Source organism: Eurypyga helias, unplaced genomic scaffold (genome assembly GCF_000690775.1).
Source record: "Eurypyga helias isolate BGI_N326 unplaced genomic scaffold, ASM69077v1 scaffold44079, whole genome shotgun sequence".
NCBI lineage: Eukaryota > Metazoa > Chordata > Aves > Eurypygiformes > Eurypygidae > Eurypyga > Eurypyga helias.
In genome coordinates this window covers 17111-36591 of record NW_010274903.1, presented here as the reverse complement: position 1 = coordinate 36591, position 19481 = coordinate 17111, and the positions used below count along the sequence as shown (strand labels likewise).

Below are 19481 nucleotides of genomic sequence, written 5' to 3'. Positions count from 1 at the left end.
TCTTTTTTTTGTTGTTTCCCCCCCCCCCCCCCCCCCTTGTAATTTCTTATTTTAGATTTCAGTAGACACCTCACAAAAGGCATTCTCTAAAGGTTATGATAGCTCAAACATATATTGCACTGCTTAAATCCAAAGTACATACAGAAAACTGAACATTGCAACCTAGATAGTATAAATCAGCATAGCACAGACCTGCGGGGGTCTATCATCAGCTGATGAGTCAGTCCTGCCATTGTCAGATGTTTCCTTGTAATATTTCGGGATCTCAAACTACAATACTGAGGAAAAACTCAAACTTGGGGACAAGTACAATGCTGCTGGGGATGGGTGCAGTAACTCCATGGACTGCACAAAACATTCACCAGCTGTGAATTTGGCCTGCTAAGTGGAAATTATCCACAGTACTCGGCAGTATCTGTTTCCTACAGGCTCTTTAGTTCTTTCATTTGTCTCTCTTTTCTCAGGAGAGACTCTAGTTTTTCTCAGCATTCCCTTCTTATGCACTGGGAACTGAAGAACTTTGAAGTGTGCCTCCTAAAACACTGATAATCATCCTCAATTAAAATGAATAATGAATTTTTAATTTGCCACTTACCCTTAGGATCCAGTTGAGTAGCTAAGAGCTCATCTCAGCTTATATCCTAAGTTGAGCTCTCGCAGGGATCCACTTTGAATTAATGCTGCAATAACACCACAGCTTTGGCTGGCTGTTGTAAGCATGCATATCAGTCTGTTCAACTATCAAAACTGCAGCTAGACATTCTAAATAAAATCTCCATTCTAGGACCCAAAATAATGCCAAGCTAGTATCAGATCAGCACTCTTCTGTACCCTAATTCAAGGGTATTATGGCTGCAAAATGAAAAGTTTTGTGAACTGGTTTCGTTACACAGATTACCTCAAGAAATCCTTAAGACAGTAGTAGAGGAACTGATGTGGGGAATAAAGCAAAAGTAGTTCTTGTGGATACTGTTAAACATGAATAGTTCGTTCCAATTTTTTTAAATGAACTGTCTGAAAAGTCTGAACCGTTTTTGCAGAAAAGCAGGAACATTTTTTCCTAAGAGCAGTTGCAAAAAGCTCATCCCATTTTTCATCTGTCCCTGGCGTTCTCAATGTCATAATGCACAAAAGATTTCCCTTTCAAAAACTGTTATAGATAGACTAGCAAGTTTCATAACCCCCATTTGTTTAATAAATTTGTAACTCTACACAATATGCAGCCTAGGAAGATGATGTGAAACATTAAAACACTCATATGAGACTGGAAGCGCTTGAATTTAGTTCAGGAATAATCCTCCCTTGTGTTCAAGTTATTGAATGCTTACTGTCAGGAACAGATTGCACATTGAGGCAATGTTATGTGTGTGAATTCTGTATTTCCTCTCTCTCCCTTTGAAATAAATCAGTGTTTCATTTGCCTCTCCAAAAAATGGTAATAAATTACAAGAAATGACAATACAGTTGAACAAAGTCCTAATCTGGAGGAATCTAGAGGATGGACCCAGAATTCTCTTAAATCCTAGAGGATCTATATAAATGCTTAAAGGTCTCCACTTAATAATACTTTTCCTGGGTCTCAGCCAATTTAGTAAAAAACGTATATTTTGTACTAATTAGAAATCATTTAGCTGGCAGCAAAAGCACTAACCAAGGCAATAGTTAGAGCTTACGGGACATGGACTCTACAGGCACTGTATAATTATCACAAATTTATTTAGATGAGCTGCTTCCTAACTTCTTCCAGCACAGCTTACACAAAGAGATCTTTATATTAAAATAGATTCTGTTCCAAAACAAGAATGTGGTTTCATTTACTTCAATTAAGCATGCGTTGCTTGGAGTGGACATTGTTCACTATGAAACCTAGAAATATGCATGGAACAATTGGAATATTAAGGGTTTTAAACAAGGATTGGAAGGGTTTGCCATGCCATAGTCTGCCAAAGGCTGGGAGAGGTTAGACATACATTTTGGTACTTCTTTCAGTGTCACAGGCTTACCTTTGACTTTTTAGAAAGATTTTAAGCAATCTAGCTATAGAAATGCTTTAAAAAGTAATGGCAAAACATTCTCCAACGTTTCTATTTTCCTGTAGTGTGGCAATTGTGTTGGATCAGTGGTGTCAGCATACAGTGTTAGAAAGGGAAACAATTTGGTTATCATAAGCGATGCCAGAGATTTCACTCATCAAGAGAAAAAATGTCCATGCAGATAAGAAGGAGCACAAGGTAGTGCTCCATGACTTAATATCTTGCTTTAACTATTCCAATTTATGTGTGACTTTCATCCCTGAAAGACTACTTTACTATAAAAACTGTGTTCTGATCATCAGTTTCAGCGTCTGTCTGAGCCCTATGTCTTGTTGCTTGCATTTTTCCACTAAACACATCCATGTTCCTTTCTCATGTGTTTCACTCCGACTTTTTCTCATACCTGTTCACACATATAAAAGAAGTGTCACTGTTCTGTGAAATAAATCATCAAAACTGAATGGACAGAAGAAAGACATCATTACCACAAACTGCATAACAAGCAGAATTACATTATTCTCAAGATTAAGGTGGAAAGTCGTAAAAAGCATGAAGTGGGTGATGAAATCTGCTAGACAGAAGGCACGCAGTGTGAAGAAGTGAACTATGGCCCCGGGAAGTCAAACTTAGGATGTTGTATTTGTACTGAGAAAGAAAAAAAAATTGTAAAACCAAATTTATGTTGGCTTCCTTGTGCCTGGGGATTAAAGAACAATCAAACAATGTTTTCTGTGATGACAAAGAAATACAGTATGGAACCCAGATTAAGCTCTCAGAAAGCTCAGGTTAAGAATGCCTACCGTTGGTGCTGACTACCCAGAAACAACACACACCCACGTTAAGGACAGGGAGCATTGGCACTGAGATAAAGGGGTTTTTCAGATAAGGAAGTAAGCGACATATCACTTCTAATTCAAACCACACCTATTTTTGCAGATAGTGTGCCATTTCTGTATACTACAGTGTTTCCTAAGTCATCACTGCCTTGCTCTCTGGATTCTCATCCGCAGTGCTGTTTGCCTCCTCGCAGGTTGTGTGCGAGACAGCCCTGCATGACAACATCCTCCACATGTCCAAGGCTCTCCATGCCCTGGCACCTGCCCCAGCCTTCTCTTTGCAACGGTTTCTTGCAGAAAGCCGTCTACCATTTCTTCTGCTACTGACATTGCTGCTCGGAAGCATATGATAGGGAATCAGCCAAACAGCTATTCCTACGCCTGGCTGCAACAGCATGCCTCAGTACTCGTTATGCCATTAGCTTTGCATTGATCTTTTTGTGTGATTTCTGATCTGACAATATTCACAGCGCAGTGCTATTCCTGAGAAGACTGTCATGATATATGGTAATTTATGGGATGTATGATATGGTACTTTGCATATTTTTACTGCTACAAATGGTTGCTTTCTAACTGCTTTTTGGGTTCTCAATAGAAGGAACATATTTTGTCAAGTTTGGTTATGCAAGAAGATATTCATACCTTTTGAGGAAAGGATTAACTTTATGTACCTGCTTTAAAGGATTAGAAACATAACCACTTTAAAGAACTATATTATCATGGTTAAGAAATATAAGGTATCGATAAGGTGGTTTTGAATACCGTTTAATGTATCTTCTTAATTCATGTAAAACAATCTAAAAAGTAAGTAAAACAGGAAAAAAGATCACAAAATATTCCCCATCATCAGTCTCAATTAAAATATGTCACTGATTTTATTACTTTCATTGCTTAATCCAGCTACTTATATTATTCAAATATCCATAATCACAGTTAAGACGGCACTTCATTGTCATTGGTGCTGGAGAAAAACAAAGTCAGTAGAAAATCTTTGTTTCTTGAAAACATTCATCATACGCCAGAAGTAATCAGAGCTTTACCTCTCTGTGACAGAACTCTAGACCATATTCCCACTTGCAACACTTATTCCCACAATAAACGTAAAGGGCAATATTTAAATTAGCATTTTTTGCAGTATCTGTAGTGCATGGTCTGCAGTGTGATCAAACCCCAGCTAGGAACGCTGCCAATGGCCATCATCAGCAAAATTATTGTGACATTACTGGTTGGCATGCATCTGACATATGAATTGACTTAACTGAAAGAGGAGTCAAATTGCTTTCAGAAACAGCCAAAAAGCTTTATAATTTGCAGGGAAACCCGGTCTGAGGTATACTTCTAGGCCATCTACTGCATTTAAAAACAGTTTTAGCTTAATTGTTTAGCTGTATAAATTTGAACTAGAGTTAGTAAAAAGGCACACCGCATTGTGCCTATTGAACTGCTGTAATTTGTGTTAAGTGTAGTCAGGCAGGACTGCCAGAACCAACATGCGACTGATCCAAAGTCCACTGCAGTTACTGTGAGACAGTAGATGCTTGGTTCTTTGAAAGTCATAGGGTGAAAAAACTGGTGCTTAAAGACAGCACCTTCTGGAAAAAAGCCTTTATTTTCTAAATGTACATCAAGAGTTGTAACACAAACTCTGCCCTCCCAAAGTTTTCTTAAATCAGTAAGTGCTAAAATACACACTTAATAAAAGATAACAACGCAATCAGTTATTTATGAACATTTGGATCATTTAAAATACCGGGTTAGGCAACATAAACTCATTAAAGCCTTTATGTAAACCTCCGATTACGTTTGTTTTGGTCTAAATGTGCAAATAAAGAGTGATTACTAATTTGCAGATGGGAAAAGATAAAACTAGAAAATTTTGTAAACTTGCAAGGTATTACATTTTTGCTAACATTTCTGCCCAATTATGTGCTGATTTTTTCGGTTAAATTTATTCCTAAATATATGCTTTAAAAAAATTGGAATATAAAATTACAAAAAACCAGCCTTCACTCCAGCTACAGTTCAGCCAGAATGCTTCAGTATCATAATGCTCTAATTTATTCCTCCAGCTTTCCGGACATTTTTAATGCAGTTGAAGCATTTCCTAACTGAGCAACGCCGTCAAATTAGTTCTAAATCTCGCCATTCTCTGTTCCCTTCTTGAGTGTACGAGACGACAAAAAAAATTAATTAGTTTAAAAAAACCCCAAACAACCCCAAAATCAGCAGAAGAAGTTCTAAGTTTTGTCACATGAACTGAAAGGAGCACAGAGCTGAAATATTAATTTATTCTGATTGTCTCCTTTAAATAGGTAATGACGGTAAGAGAGAGTGCCCCCCGGGCACCTGCGCGGAAATGCTCATGCTGCACCTTTGCCGTTGCTCACTAGATGGCAACATTGCTCTGCTGATACACAGCTGTGGGGCTGAACAAACTTGTCCTGCAAAATTCGACTGTCACCGTGGTAGGAGGGATGCTGAACTATGGCTTAGGAAAAAGAGGTGAAGAAACATTATACAGCTCCACAGTCACAAACCCATAATTTCTGTTTCACTGTCTGGTGTGTGGTGGCCTTGGAGAGGGAACATCTACGTAGACATTAATGTCACCTTAATCATGGGATTTAGTTAGAATTCATTCCATTTTGAATGTGATGGTCCCTACAGTGTCCCTTCAAATAACATCTAACTGACCAACACATGTTCAGTAAGTTGTCCATTAAGACTTGGCACAGGAAACAAATCCTGGGGATACAGAGAAGGGAGTTAATAATAATAAAAATATGTTTATCTCATTGGCGGGGTGCTTCTGCAACCTTCAACAGCAAGGGACGACGTACGTCTTCAGAAATCGGTCTGATGCTCATATGATGTATCGCATGTGCAACATACAGTCCTGTGGACCTCCACGAACAGTGTAGGCATAGATGGATAAACTAAATTATTCTAAAGTTAATGGGAGGATTTCTACTGGAAGGAGAAATGTGTGGGACTGGCTTTCAAATATATCCTCAGCACAGCAGTTGAGAATGTTTCCATGTGAAGATCTTGTCTCAGGATGGGATAGTGAATTAATTAAATGCTAAGCTCCTGCTTGTATGATATTGCAGCAATGGAAATTTAATAACTTTACAGTATATAAAGTTGTTCATTGTAGGTGCTGAGGTGAATGTATGAACCCAGCTAAATTAAGGCTTACATGTGCACAGGGTGTCATTGGCAGTTACCAAGGGGGCTTTTCTTTTACATACCCATCCTGAGGCAGTCTTTAAAACATTCTGAAGGTTTGCTTTACTGTCATTTTCCAGTCAATGGGTCAGGGATAAAAGAGCTGTGCTTTATGGTGGATTTGGTGAGTAGGGCAGGTGATACCTCCTGCAACTCTCACCAGGCGGCTGCCCTAGTGAGCTATTCTCCACTTTAAGCTAGACACAACACAACAGGGTCAGAGGGTCTGGGGAAAGGGAGGATCAAGCCTGAGACTAGCAGCCTTACTTACTCTTTGACTTTAATTTTGAAAGAGGTGTAAGCTCTCCAAGCTATTAGACACCTTCAAATAGTACTGATGTTGGGGAAATTCCATGAAAATATACATAAACAACACATTTTTTCTGTAATTATAGAGGCTGGGCTATGTGACCCTCCTGTATGCCCTAGTGGTGCCTTATTAACTGCCTAAACACACACAGCATTAAGGCACTCTTTAATTTGACCTAGAGTGAACCCTTAACCAATCTGTTTTCTTCACAACGCTGTTCACTAATAATTTTTTTATCACCTGTAAAGAATCTTAGGCTGGTCATGTTAACTGCAGTCAATGCAGAGAAACCTTTCCATTAGCTTTTACAGACCAAGATCTGATCCACATGTTTTGTGAGGAAAATGCAATGCTCTGCTCAGTGACAGATAATATTATGCACATATATTTAAACAAGATGGATTTTAATTTGACCAAGTCTAAAAATAAGCCTCTAATACCTCCTAATTTAAAATCAGACTTGGGAGAAAACACTGCTGTCCCTCTATAGGGCTACCAGTGTCAGGAAACAGAGTTCCCTTCTCCCTTTAGGATCATCCTCCACACATCAGCTGACCTCTGTGACTCTCCTTGTGAGAAGAAAGCCCTTCTGCAAATGACCAAATTCTTGCTTTCGATACCACGAGCAGATTTTGAACCACAGTTTGAGCTCCTGCCACAGCATGAAAAATTTCTGCCTTCTCAGACGTGCAGAGGGCATGGTGGTCAGGGAGAAACAGGATTGTGCTGTGAGGTCCCTAGCAGTGAGCACCCTCGGGCCATGGGTGTTTCCTATGGTGGCAGCATCGCTGGCTGGTGGGATACACCTGGGTCATGCTCCCCATGGATAAAAGTACAGGTAGAGAAAGAGCCTGCTCAATTCATATGGGCCGTGCATCTGACCTATTTTGTGCTCTGCTCACTCAGCTACAGATCCAGATCAAGTCTGCAATAAGATGCCTTGAGTTAAACATGAAAATACCTTCCTTTAAAAGAAAAAGGAGCTGGCCTGGAAATGCAGCTGATGCCAAGCTGAGGCTCCGTTCCTGTATGCTTATTTATGAGCTTTGGACTGATTTCTCTGAGTTTCTTTTTGCAACATGAACTGGAATTCTGACTGAGGCTGAGCCTAAGGCACAGTTGTGTTGAATGAGGAGCTACCCAGTTGTATCCAACTTTACCCCATTGTACGCTCTGGCAGTTACATCAGAAGTTCGTGTCTGTAACTGAACCTGCTCTTTCTTATACTTAGCCTTCTCTTCCATAGGACACGTGGAGGATCACTGTCTTGCTTCTCATAGTGAGCAGATGATGTGCAGGTGTACCCTGGACTATTCAACTCTGCTGGAAGAATACACCAGTACAGAAAAGAGCCCTATATAACTTTAATTTGTCGGCATCTCTTTCTCCTACACCTATTTCCTGGTACAGTATTTTTAGATATTAGTAAGCCTGCAGTGCAGGATAAACTGCATTTTTTTTGCTGTGACATTCTAAATACCTTGTGTGGAAACATTTGCTGTGTAGAAGTTTTGAATTTCAAAAGTGTTAAGTTGAACAATTTCCATTTCCAATACAGTCTATGGTAGATGAAGGTATGTTCAGGAAAAAGAATACTTTCACATTCAAATTAAAGCATAGAACTTTTAAAGATCAAAGTAAGGCTGGCTATTTTGATTTGTTTTTTAGTGGAATTAGAAAATTAACATGTGAAGAAAATAATGTAAATGACGTGTAAATTATGTCATAGAGTATCTTAGAAAATGTAATTTTTATCACTGAATCAAACTGGCAGAAAAATGAAGACTTATTACTAGGATTTTTCAGAGAACCTTTGTGGTGGATAGAAAGCAAAAAGTAAATACTAAAGTAATTTATGTAATTGCAGCGAGTTGTTTAGTCAGGTGCAGCAGGGACCATTGTTAGAACTTGTTTTACAAGCATTTAATATTTTCATTAATAATCTGAAAGAAAGGGTTCATAGCATGCTAATTAAATGAAGAGATAATTCTAAATTGAAAGAAGTCACAAAGCATCAATGAGGACTGAAACATAATGCAACAGGATTGAAAAGGTTAGAAAAAATAAGGAAGAGAAAATGAGATTCAAACTTGGAAATGTGCTGTCAGTGGTATCTGAATAAAAACTCCTCTATACAAGGGAGAAGTGAGTGAGAAACCATCAGAGCAATAACTCTGAAAGAATAAATGAACTGGATATTGGTTGGCATGTGATGCAGAGGCTGCAAAGACTACTTTGATTCTCAGCTACTTGTGAAAAAGCCTGTCCCTTGGAAAGCTTACAGTGACTTTTAAGATTTCAAGGATGGAAAGAGTCTCACGCATTCATGTACGAGGAGAAAATTAAGAGGGTTAAACTCAAGATCAGGCAAATGGCAAGTGAGTTTGCACTTAAAAAAAAATACACGTATTTGAAGAATATTATAAAGACCAGGATAAAACTAAGACTAGAAATTTGAATCTGGTAGAAAGTCGTCAGAAGAAAAGAACTAACATGATCTGGGGTACTCAAAGCAACAGTTCAGTGTATCACTAGACAAGGTAGTATAAAGAAATTTCTATCAGGCATGAGGATCAATGCACTATAACTTTTCCATCTTCTATATATTCTCTCTGATTTCATCTAACAGCTAAGGTAGTAACTTCTATTTAACATCAGTTAAGCTTATTCCTAAATCTCACTGGGGTGAGTAACATACAATGCTGCAATGAAATTCAAGCACGCTGTAATATGAAATCAATACATCCCGATGCTTAGAGTTTTCCTGCTTTGACTGCAGGGCTGCAGCTTTACAGATGGTCCAACAATCCACTGCAGCATTAAGAGGCTTTTTCTGTTTGTTTTTAAACACTGAAAATATCATTCGTCTAATCCTAATATTTTATGGTACATCTCTTCCAGTTTTTCAGTTGCATTCTCTCTCACTAACACCCTTATCTCTCTGCTGTAGGTGCCACAAATGACGTACAGCAGTACTTTGGTAAAATCCTAGCAATTTAGGAGCCCTGGTTTTGATTTCAAAAGGAGGAGAGGTAAATCTCAGCACCTGAATTTTGTAGTCATGTCAGACAGGCCCTCTGCTGTGTCCTGCTCCCTGTGGTCTGCGGTTTTCCCTGCTTTGTGTGCTCCAGGAGGGGAATACTGTCAGATGACACTGAGTATGAAAGACTGGAAAATGTGGAGTGAGTTTAGAGCTGGCTGGTTGAGGGCTAAGAGAGTAACAAAATGGGTGAAAATTAAAGGATGATGCATTATTTCTAAGTGATCCTGCAAGAAATTAAAGTTAAATGATTCTCTAAAGGTCCACAAGTCAAAAGATCCCACTGACTTCCGTGGGATCCTGCAGCCACTAAGGACATAGTCCCATGGCCACATGGTCATTTCTGTAACCGAGCACGAACCCTAATTCACGGTACAGGGTGCTGCAGGGAAACAGCTCTTACGGCTGTTTAAATTGTCTCTCGGCTGGTTTGGAGCACTGTGAACCACTGTTGCAGGACTGAGGTTTGCACCAGCCACACGTGACTAATAGTCATCATACGGCCACAGGAGCCAAGAGGGAAGCTGGAGCAGATGTTCCTCACTAATCCTCTGTGCAGCTGTGCTGCGGGTGTAGGACTTCACTGGACAGCAGCCTAGGCTGAGCATGGCAACAAAGCACGTCCCACTAAACAGCGTGGCAGGAAAGCGTAACTTTGCTCCTGAGCAATTCTCAGCTGAAGCACACAAGTTGTTACATGGCTTCTTGCATGTCAGCATGCACGGGCAGAAGCTACAGATTTGACCTGCACCTTCATCTTTTTATGAGACAATAATACCTACCTGAACCCTTTCTGTAACATATATCGAGTGCATGCCACATCTCCCGGGCCCTCAGTAGGTCTGAGTACACACGTAAATTTACACATCTCTGTGTACATCCATGAGGCAGCAAGGTCAGGCCAGAACTATAGAGGATTTCTATGATGTGGCATTAATTAATTTGTTACGGGTGCTCTTGAATACCATCTTTTTTTCTTTTCCTTCTTCTTTCATTTTAATTAAATTCCATTAACGATGTGTTACCCTTTGATTATATTCTCAACCACAACTGACTCAGCATACTTCACTTGTTGAGGTGGGAAGTACCTAATTAGGATGCCAATCTTCTTTCATGTTACTTGTTCATAATAGAAGTACTACTTCCAGTTATGCTGGAGAGGTACAACTAAAGGCATTAGATGAACAGAAATCCTCCTTAGAGCAGAATCACCGTTAGCTATTGCCTTTCAAACCGTCTCATCTCACAGAGAGGTCTCATTGCTACTTTTCAAAGAAGAAATCAAGGGACAGGTTCTCCAAGGCAATCAAGCAGAGGAACAGGTGTATCCATGCAACTACATTCAGAGTTTGTGCACCTCACAAATTCAGTCAACTTGCTCTGCATGTACAACCACGCACCAGAAGTAGCGTGCTGCTGCTTTTTGACAATAAGTACCATAGAATTAACTGCCACGGGGATTCTGGGTGTTGACAAGAATACGGATGGCTGGCTGAAGCGATCATTTAACCCTGCTAGTAATGAGCTCATTTGAAACAAGCTCCCTGCTACTAATTATCACTTGGTTCTGATTGATTCATCACCTGTTTTGGTGTTCCTATTCCATAAACAGAAAATGAACTGCTGAGTTTAAAAACTCCATAATTTTAGATCTTGGTAAAAACAGAACTGTCTCAGTATTGTGTCAATTACTGCCAGACTGATATTCTTTCTTTTCCTCCCCGTGTATGTGTGCACATACACACATGTGGACATGTAATTATTGTGTACCTCTGTATGGAATGCCTATATGATATTTTAATAAAGACAGTATTGCTATCTAGCTTATTAGACACAGATTACACTAGAGGAATAAGAATTGTCCTTACCTATTTCAGTCATGGATATCCCCGGAGCTAGTTGCCCATTGTTGAAGGAGCTATAGGTAAACAAGTTTGGTACAGAGGTGAGGTCATAGATAGGTTCCTGCTTTATCTGTTTGATTCCAGTCATGTCTAACCCAGACTGGTCTGGGGAAGGCTGGGCAGAATCCACGTTATAGTAACCCTCAGACTTCGGCAGGTCGATGACATGCCCGTTTGAGTAGGTGCTGCCAGTTTCGTTATTCAGGTTGCTCAAGCCATTGCTGATGCTGTTGCTGTAAACCCTGGCGAGGGCTTCTGCCTCACCGCTCTGCTGCTGCCGTTGTTCCTGCAGTCGCTGTTGGTGCTTCTGCACCTCAGCATACAAGCTATCTCTCTGCTTTTTGGACATTCTTCCAAACTTCACAGCTGAAAAACAAAGCATGATGCAAACCATTGCTGTCTTTCATTTTTTCTTGATTACCATCAAACCCACCATTCTTTTGATATTTATTTTCAGCAGTATGTTTGCTGTAGAAACTTGTCTTTTTTTCTGTGGAAATGAGAGAGGATGCAAAGCTTTACACCACATGCATCTCACAAAGGAAAAAGTATTGTGTGCTTGGATTTACAAGGTGACAACAATGACTCCTATTTGACAGGAGGGCCTCAGTCAAGCAACTCACTTCCCACTCTGAATATTAAAAAGACCATGCAACCTTTTATATCTCTGTGTTCACTGAGCAACAACACAGAGCTGTATGAAATGTACAGTCTGTAGATTCATATCCCGTGTGATTTACCAACTTTCCACAAACCTTTAAACAGTGCACTAACAGGATTAGTACTCTGGATGAAAACAAGCCCTAAAGCCTTATTATCACATCCTTTCAATGGGGTGTTATCTTCACACTTTAAAAAGAAAAAATCTTACAGGTTAGAGTTAGAACCTAGAGGAAAATAACAGATTTGAAGGTAAACAGCACGAATGAATGTCATCTTTTCCACAGAGGAAAGTCTCAGGGATTTACACAATCAATTTACATAATCTCCATGCACAAATCCATGCATTTCTTCTGATGAGAAAGGGAGGAAAACAGCGTGCAAACCAGAGTGCAAACCACTCTCCTCAGGAACAGGGTCTGTTACACTGAGATTGAGATTTTCAAAAATGACAGGCTGATTGCTGTGGCACCAGGAGGAGTAAATCCACAGCCTGCATATACAGTGGGTCATACTTGATTATATCCCTCCTCTCCATCTCTCTGTAAATTCAGGCTTTCTACTGGACTAGATCTTGGGATCTCAGAGCAGAGCTAGGTATTAATTGTGCTCTAAAAGAAATGAGGGGTACATTCAGCAGAATTTATCAGGGCAGAGATAAGAGGACATAGCTCTGGAAATACTAATTTCTTCGTATTATGGAGTGTATTTTCCAATGCTATTTCCTGTCCATCTGTAATTGGGAGCTGTCCAGAATCATCACAGTTATCAGCACAGAATGGGCTTGGGTCTCATTTTTGCTATCCCATAGTCCAGTTACAGCCCTTGAGAAGAGTCTGAGCTTACACACGTGAATGAACGTGAAAATCTTCTGTCAGGAAAAAGAACAGAAGGGGAAGAACATAATATGAAAAGGCAGTGCCAGAACACCAAGAAGATGGTAGCCTCTTCAATTTATTTGCACTTTTTTACACGAGGAGTATTTTTTTCTTGTGGCCAGCCTCAGCTTACTTGCAGCCCTTCACACAGGCTGCAAGCTACCGCACACGAGCACAGCCTGCCCCTGGAATCAGTCCACAGTGCAATACACACCCTTACGGACAATCTAAAATGACTGTATTTTGAAAAATGCAACTGTGTATTTTCTTTAAATTTAGGGCTTCAGTAATAAAAACAAACACCCACTGTTTATTCTCATTATATATTCATTAATTGGATTCTCCAGCTGCTGTCAATTAGCATCCTGCCTCTGCATGATAAAAATGAATCTGTTACATGGCTGAGAGGTAAAAATCACATTCAATTTCTCTGTTAAAAAAATCCATACAGCCTTGCAAGAGCTCTTGATATCGTTAAGTATAAACACCCTTACATAAACAATGAGAGAAGAAAGAGATGCTGTCAGAAAAATCACTCCCTTTGTCTGTATGCCGTGGACCCTGAATTACAGGTTGGGAAGACAGTGCTGTCAGTCACATTACAATACCCCTGTGATACCTGAAATCATTGGAAGATAGAACTTTTAGAAGGGAGGCATGGCACGTGCTGTTTGATTACTGAAATGCAACTATTTTAATCACACCAAGGTAGGAAAACCCCTATTACAGTCCAAATTTAAAACAGGTTTACAATCTGTGCACCATCTAAAGTGGATTCTCCATCAACGACTCTTAATTTCAAATGACACATTTTGTGTAAACTTTCTAAGACAGAAAGCTGCTGCCAGGCAATCAAAACTAGTATGTGTCTCCAACAACAGAACATTTTCTTCTTATGCTTCCTGACCACTTAAAACGTGCCTGTGAGCTGGAAACCCCTGCATGAGCAGTGGTGACTAGACGAAGTCGGCTGTGGGCAGCCTTGCCCAAGCCTCTCGTGGCCTGAAGCTCTGGCGTGATGCACGTTCTCAGCCTGCTGATCACAGCTTGGAAGGTGGACCCCAGCTCTGCAAGGACCAAAGATTTCTGCTATCGGATGCACTGAGGAGCTTTCCTCTGGCGTAGTGTCCATTTTCAGTGCTAAACTATGAAATGTTTCTTCTACAAACCCAGACAGGGACACAGGGCAAACATACAGGTAAAATAAATGTTTTTTAGCAACACGAAACATTTGGTTAAGTGCTCTGAATAAAAGAGAAAACCCTCATGATCTCAAGGTGTAAATTTTTTCTTAACTGCCTATCTACTGTCACAGACCTTCAGAGATCTCAAGGAAAGGGATGCTTTCACTCATCAATATTTAATGTTAAGGTAAATGTTAATGTTTAATATAAGAGGTTATCTAAACTGGAATACAAATCCACCTCTCCAAAGGTGACCTTTTTGTGCTTTTGAACAGAACAACATATTTCACTTCTGACTCTTTCTGCTCCAAACTAATACTGCTCTCCATCTTGTGATTTACCCACCCTCTCCATGAAAATAGCCTCCTTTGTTAACTGAATGGCAAAGATCCCTATCTCACAGTTCGTGCATTACAAAGCAAGGAGCTTCTCCTCTCTTTTTCCAGAAATCTACAGGGAGTTTAAGTAAGTCAGCAGTGAAGAAGAGTTTCAAAGGGTTTAAGTGTGAAGAGGGAATCTGACTCCTTACCATCTCGAGACATTCCCAGGGCAAGACATTTCTGCAGTCGGCAGTGTTGGCAACGATTTCTGTTGGTTCTGTCAATTAAACAGTTTCTCTGCCTTGGGCAGGAGTAGGAGGCATTGTTCTGCTGACTCCTCCGAAAGAATCCCTAGGGGCAAGAGAGCAAGAGAGACAGAGTATTACCATGTGCATATATGTGAGCGTGCACACACAGACAGGGCCATGTAAACGACTACAATAAACTCTTACTTATTAGTGCAGTGCTACTCATGCTATTGCTTTGCAGATGCTTGGCCTTGTATAGTGTAATTAAAGAACATTTACTTATAATAAAGAGAACTGTGCTTTATTCTGTAAAGAATGCACTTTGTCAAAACACAAACAATAATGTTACGCAATGCATTCCTATTGTGTCATAACGTCCATGTATCATCTAATGCTTGCTCCCAATGCAGGAAAAACTTGTCAGCGTTTGTAAACAGCTGACTTAAAAGTACTTGTTCTGACTATTTTCTTCCTTTAATGAAAGAGACTCGTAATAACCAGCACTGTCTATGCATAGCATTAGAAGCTGAAGTCTGCTGTTCTTTTTAACCTGGCAAATGTTGATCTGATCTGGAGGGACCATACACTTCAGGAGTGAAAAGTAATTCAAATTCAAGCATCACAAAAGCACTAGGATTTAATGACTGTATCAAGTAAAGCCAACACACAAAGAAGAAAGCAACACCTTTAGACACTACCATGAGAAACTAATGACATTTTCCATTTCAATGGCATATAACATTATCCATTTTATCTATGTAAAAATTCGTAGTTACTCTATCTCCTAGAAGGTTTTTCTGGCCAATTGTGGCTATTTGGCTAAAGATCAGAGGGCTAGAAGGAGACTATTAACCCATACCTAAGGCCTTAGGAACGTCCAGCTCATAGGAACGAGACCAAGAGTTACTGCTATGGTAGAAGTGACATGAAATGGCAGAGGTGATGAGGAATGAAACCAGGGGGTGAGGATTAGAGAGAGAAAGAGAGAGGGAGAAGGCATTTTGTGATATTATTTTATTTCCTGTACAATAAGGGACAGGAGGAACTGCAAGTCCAGAGAGAGAGAAAGAAAGAAGTTCCTTGGCCACTTTGGCATCTTTAGACACAGAAAGCTGCAGGGTTGTGTGGCAGGACAGCTGAAGGATAGCCTAGCCATGGCAGGAAGCCATGGGAAGAAAAAGGGCAGAAAGCATCGTTACTGCAATTACACTGGTCACCAGAAGTGATGCCAAAGTGGCTGTGTCATTCTGGGGTGGTTTGCAAACAGCTCTGGATGGAGCCAGAAAGTAAGAGCTGACTTCGCTTATCAGGCAAACCCAGGGTTGTCTCTGCACAGGCTGACAGGCAGCAATAATGTGCAATGGAAATTGCTGCAGCTGTACGTGTTGGGGGAACAAGAGTGGGGAACCACAAGGCAACAGAGTCACAGGGTTCAATTTGCTTGCTACAGGTAGTGTCTGCGAAGTCCTGGTGAACCAAATGAGGATGTTGTGGGGTGTCAGTAACAAGCGACAGGTGTGGTGTCCCACCAAGGACAGCTCTAGGTCCTGAGACTCAGTGTAAAGACTCAGTGCATCTGGCCTGTGATGGTTTTATCAGTGATTATAGTGTATCTAAAAACTAAATTAAGTTATGATTTGCACCTTTGAGAACATGGATATCCTTTAGGGTAACTCTCAGAAAAAATCTGGTGGGGACTTACCTGATCCTGGCTGACTAAAACTTCCCTGAAACTGTGGCTATGGGTTTAATTTAAGGTTAATGGATGATAATTGCAGATATTTCTACTCTATTTGCTGAACTTTACAGCCAATTTTTTCAGTTTTTTAAATGAGACGGATTTTCTTGTTTAAAGGTTTAGATTTTAGCAGCTCCTATGTGGGTATGGATTTGAGAGAACAAATGAATTAAATAACATTAAAAAAAAAACCCACAATCATCTAGCACTGACTGTGCCTTATCCTGTAGTGCTGTTTTCTCCTATTAAGGTTGATCTCATCTCAGAAGAATTTGTTTGTTCCTTCTTTCCCCTTCTTAGGGAAAAAAATTGAGGGTTACATAATAAAATTAATTTACAGCAGGTAATTTATTTTTCTGAGGAGACTTTTATACTCTCTTTCTCCTGCATAAGGTCTACATGTTGTCTTACAAAGTACAGACAATCCTTCAATTTCATTTTTAGGGGATCTTTATATAATATTGCCTATATTTACTGAGAATAATTCCATCTGGGGGAAGGAGGATGCAGTTCATTACTGAGAAGCTACGGACTTGAAGACAGGTTTGCCAATATACCCAACACTGTCAACAAGTGCTTTTGCATCTTCAACAAGCCACTCTATCCATCACTGACACAGTCTGAGAAGGGAAATGGTCATGTGAACTACTGTCTAAACCATGACAAAAGAGCAGTAGCAAATACTTTATGCTGGGGCTAAGCAGGAGTGATACTAAAAGGCTTCTTAGCCAAAGAAGAAGCCACAGAGAGACAGGATGGAAACCCATCTTCAGGTTTCACCCTTTCAGTGACGACAGTGGCACAGCCACTGTTTCCTTTAAGGGGTCCATTAAGTTATTCAGAGTGTGCAGGCACACACACAAAACAGCAATAGTATTTATCATGCCGCTTAAGCACTTATAATGTGCATTTGCAGCAGTGTAGCTACTGTAGGGACACAGAGTGAAAGGATTTCCTGTCCCTTGAAGTTCGTAGCACTGCCACGGGCAGTACAATCCTCGGATGCTGTGTCCTGAAATGCTGCGGCTGTCTGCTGCCCAGCTCAGCGTGTGCGCTAACTGACGGAGCGGTTCTCACCTCTTCTTTCCACACATGTTCTCCCTCTTAATTAATTCAGGTTTCTATCACATTCAGACCAAAGGAGCCAGAAATGACCAGTTATTAGTATGTGAGCTTAGCAAATAGTTATTTATTTGCTGGGCAATGAAAAGCAGAGCTGCACTGCCTGAGACAGCACTTACCTTAAAAGAGAGCTCTGACAGACAGACTCGAGAAAACTGTCACCATTTTTTCACAACAGGCTCACAAAACAAGATTAGACTAATTGATCTGATACTGCAAAACTGGCACAAAAACAATAGGGTTAAAACTGTCGTAAGTGGAAGAGAAGCTCTTTATCTCAATAAGCAGTCTACTCACAGAGCTGAGGGGTATCATCTCTTCTTGAGGCACACACAAGGGCCAGCATTAACCCTAATCACGTCTACAGGTGAATACCTCTAACTGCTCTGTGGGCGCTGAGTTCTGAGACAAGAGGCTGGTTTTCTGCCTAAAGCATTTTTCTCCTGTAGCTCTTGTGCCTATTTTGAAGTATCAGGTCAATTAGTCTAATCCTTCTTCATGTGATCATCATAAGAAGATGCTTCTTTCTAGTACAGTGTCACAGTAAGAGTGACACACTGTGGGTTGTTCTGTTTACAGTTCTTGAGGTTTCTAAAAGAAATCTGATCTTTGGCAAGAAATTGCTTCTCAGTGTGTTGGCATGAAAAGCTTTCTTTGGGGAATGGTGCACCCAAATTTTCAGATTTTTCAGATGTTCTAAAATTTTGTAAGGCATTGAGTAAATACAGACTTGCCATTTCATTCCACAAATCTGTAAGCACTTTCCAATGTACCAGTTTGTGTGTTTCCACTTAGAAGAAATAAAGAGATTTTGTCTCTCCATCTTTGCAATTTCACATTTGCAGTCAAAGCTGAAATACCAACATGTAGTATGTAATTCTGGTTTCCCGTGAGTAATGATATAATTTCTTCAATAATAAAATCACAGATTACTTTTACAGTTGGGAACTGAAGCCTTCCTTCTCTTGGCTTGGGGTCTAATTTGTGCTATTTGAACTAATGCCTGGGATAATATGTTAATGTGACAAAGCAGTGTGGAAGGGGTTTTGCCTTTTTTTTACCCCCGCCCCCCCCCAATTCCAAGCAATTGCAGCTCTAAGGAAGAAGACAAAGGATCCTTTCACACTACTCATAATGTAAGGCTTTTTTTCTTTTGAAGACTATAATTTGGCTTGCAGAGAATACAAAGGGGATAAAATAGGACCAAACTGACACCTGTAAGCTTTTAAGATGCTGAACGGAGATACCACACCAACTTTTGATGCTAAACGGATTGTATAGGAAACAAGATAAAAAAATCCATCTCTCAAGCTGATTTACGGTAGTATAGGTGTGACTTACAATTGGCAGCCTCTGTGTCAGCACTTACACTGCACCAGATGTGATTAATTCATGTTTCAAATGAGGAGGTAACTCTATGGACTATTCCATTAAAAAAAAGCAAGTAGTAAAATTAGGCATGAAACACATCTATATCAGCAGCAGGCTTTACAGCCTTCGGCACCACTTGCTTGAAAGCGTGTAAGAGTGTATTATTGTACACAGATGCCTGAGGCTAATGCAGATGCTGATGACCGTGCTGTATTAAAATCTCATACCTTGCAGCCTTCACATGTGATGACTCCATAGTGTATTCCGGAGGACTTATCACCACAAATTTTGCATGGTATCACTTCAATTTGCGCTGAAAAAGAAAAGAAGACAGATTCTGAATACATAGTTCTATTTAATTTCTTTCTTTCTCAAATGAAAATCTGAAAAACTAGAGCTAGACAGCAGATAACCTGTTCACTCCCCTGACAATATAAAACTACTTTGTATTGTACTGTGTGTTTCTGAATGCTTTGATTTGGCAAATTTTAATTGCTTCATATTATGTAGGTTCTACCATACCCCAGAAAACTCTTCAACAATTTAAGATAGCTGAGGATTTGCAAGTTTTTCCTCATATTCTCCTTTTTTTTTTACCTGTTAATTTCT

At 40.0% G+C, this 19481-nt stretch overlaps 1 protein-coding gene across 1 annotated transcript in view; it reads right to left on the bottom strand.

The window, feature by feature from the left end:
• The window catches only part of RORB (RAR-related orphan receptor B), a gene marked incomplete at its 5' end in the record, with an annotated part of 36255 nt that extends 17070 nt beyond the window's left edge, over nucleotides 1-19185 (bottom strand). The window contains 3 exons of the mRNA XM_010159930.1: nucleotides 11316-11717; nucleotides 14603-14744; nucleotides 19100-19185. Coding sequence (XP_010158232.1) covers nucleotides 11316-11717; nucleotides 14603-14744; nucleotides 19100-19185 — 630 coding nt within the window. The remainder of the gene's footprint in view (nucleotides 1-11315; nucleotides 11718-14602; nucleotides 14745-19099) is intronic.
• Between the last annotated feature and the right edge of the window lie 296 nt (nucleotides 19186-19481).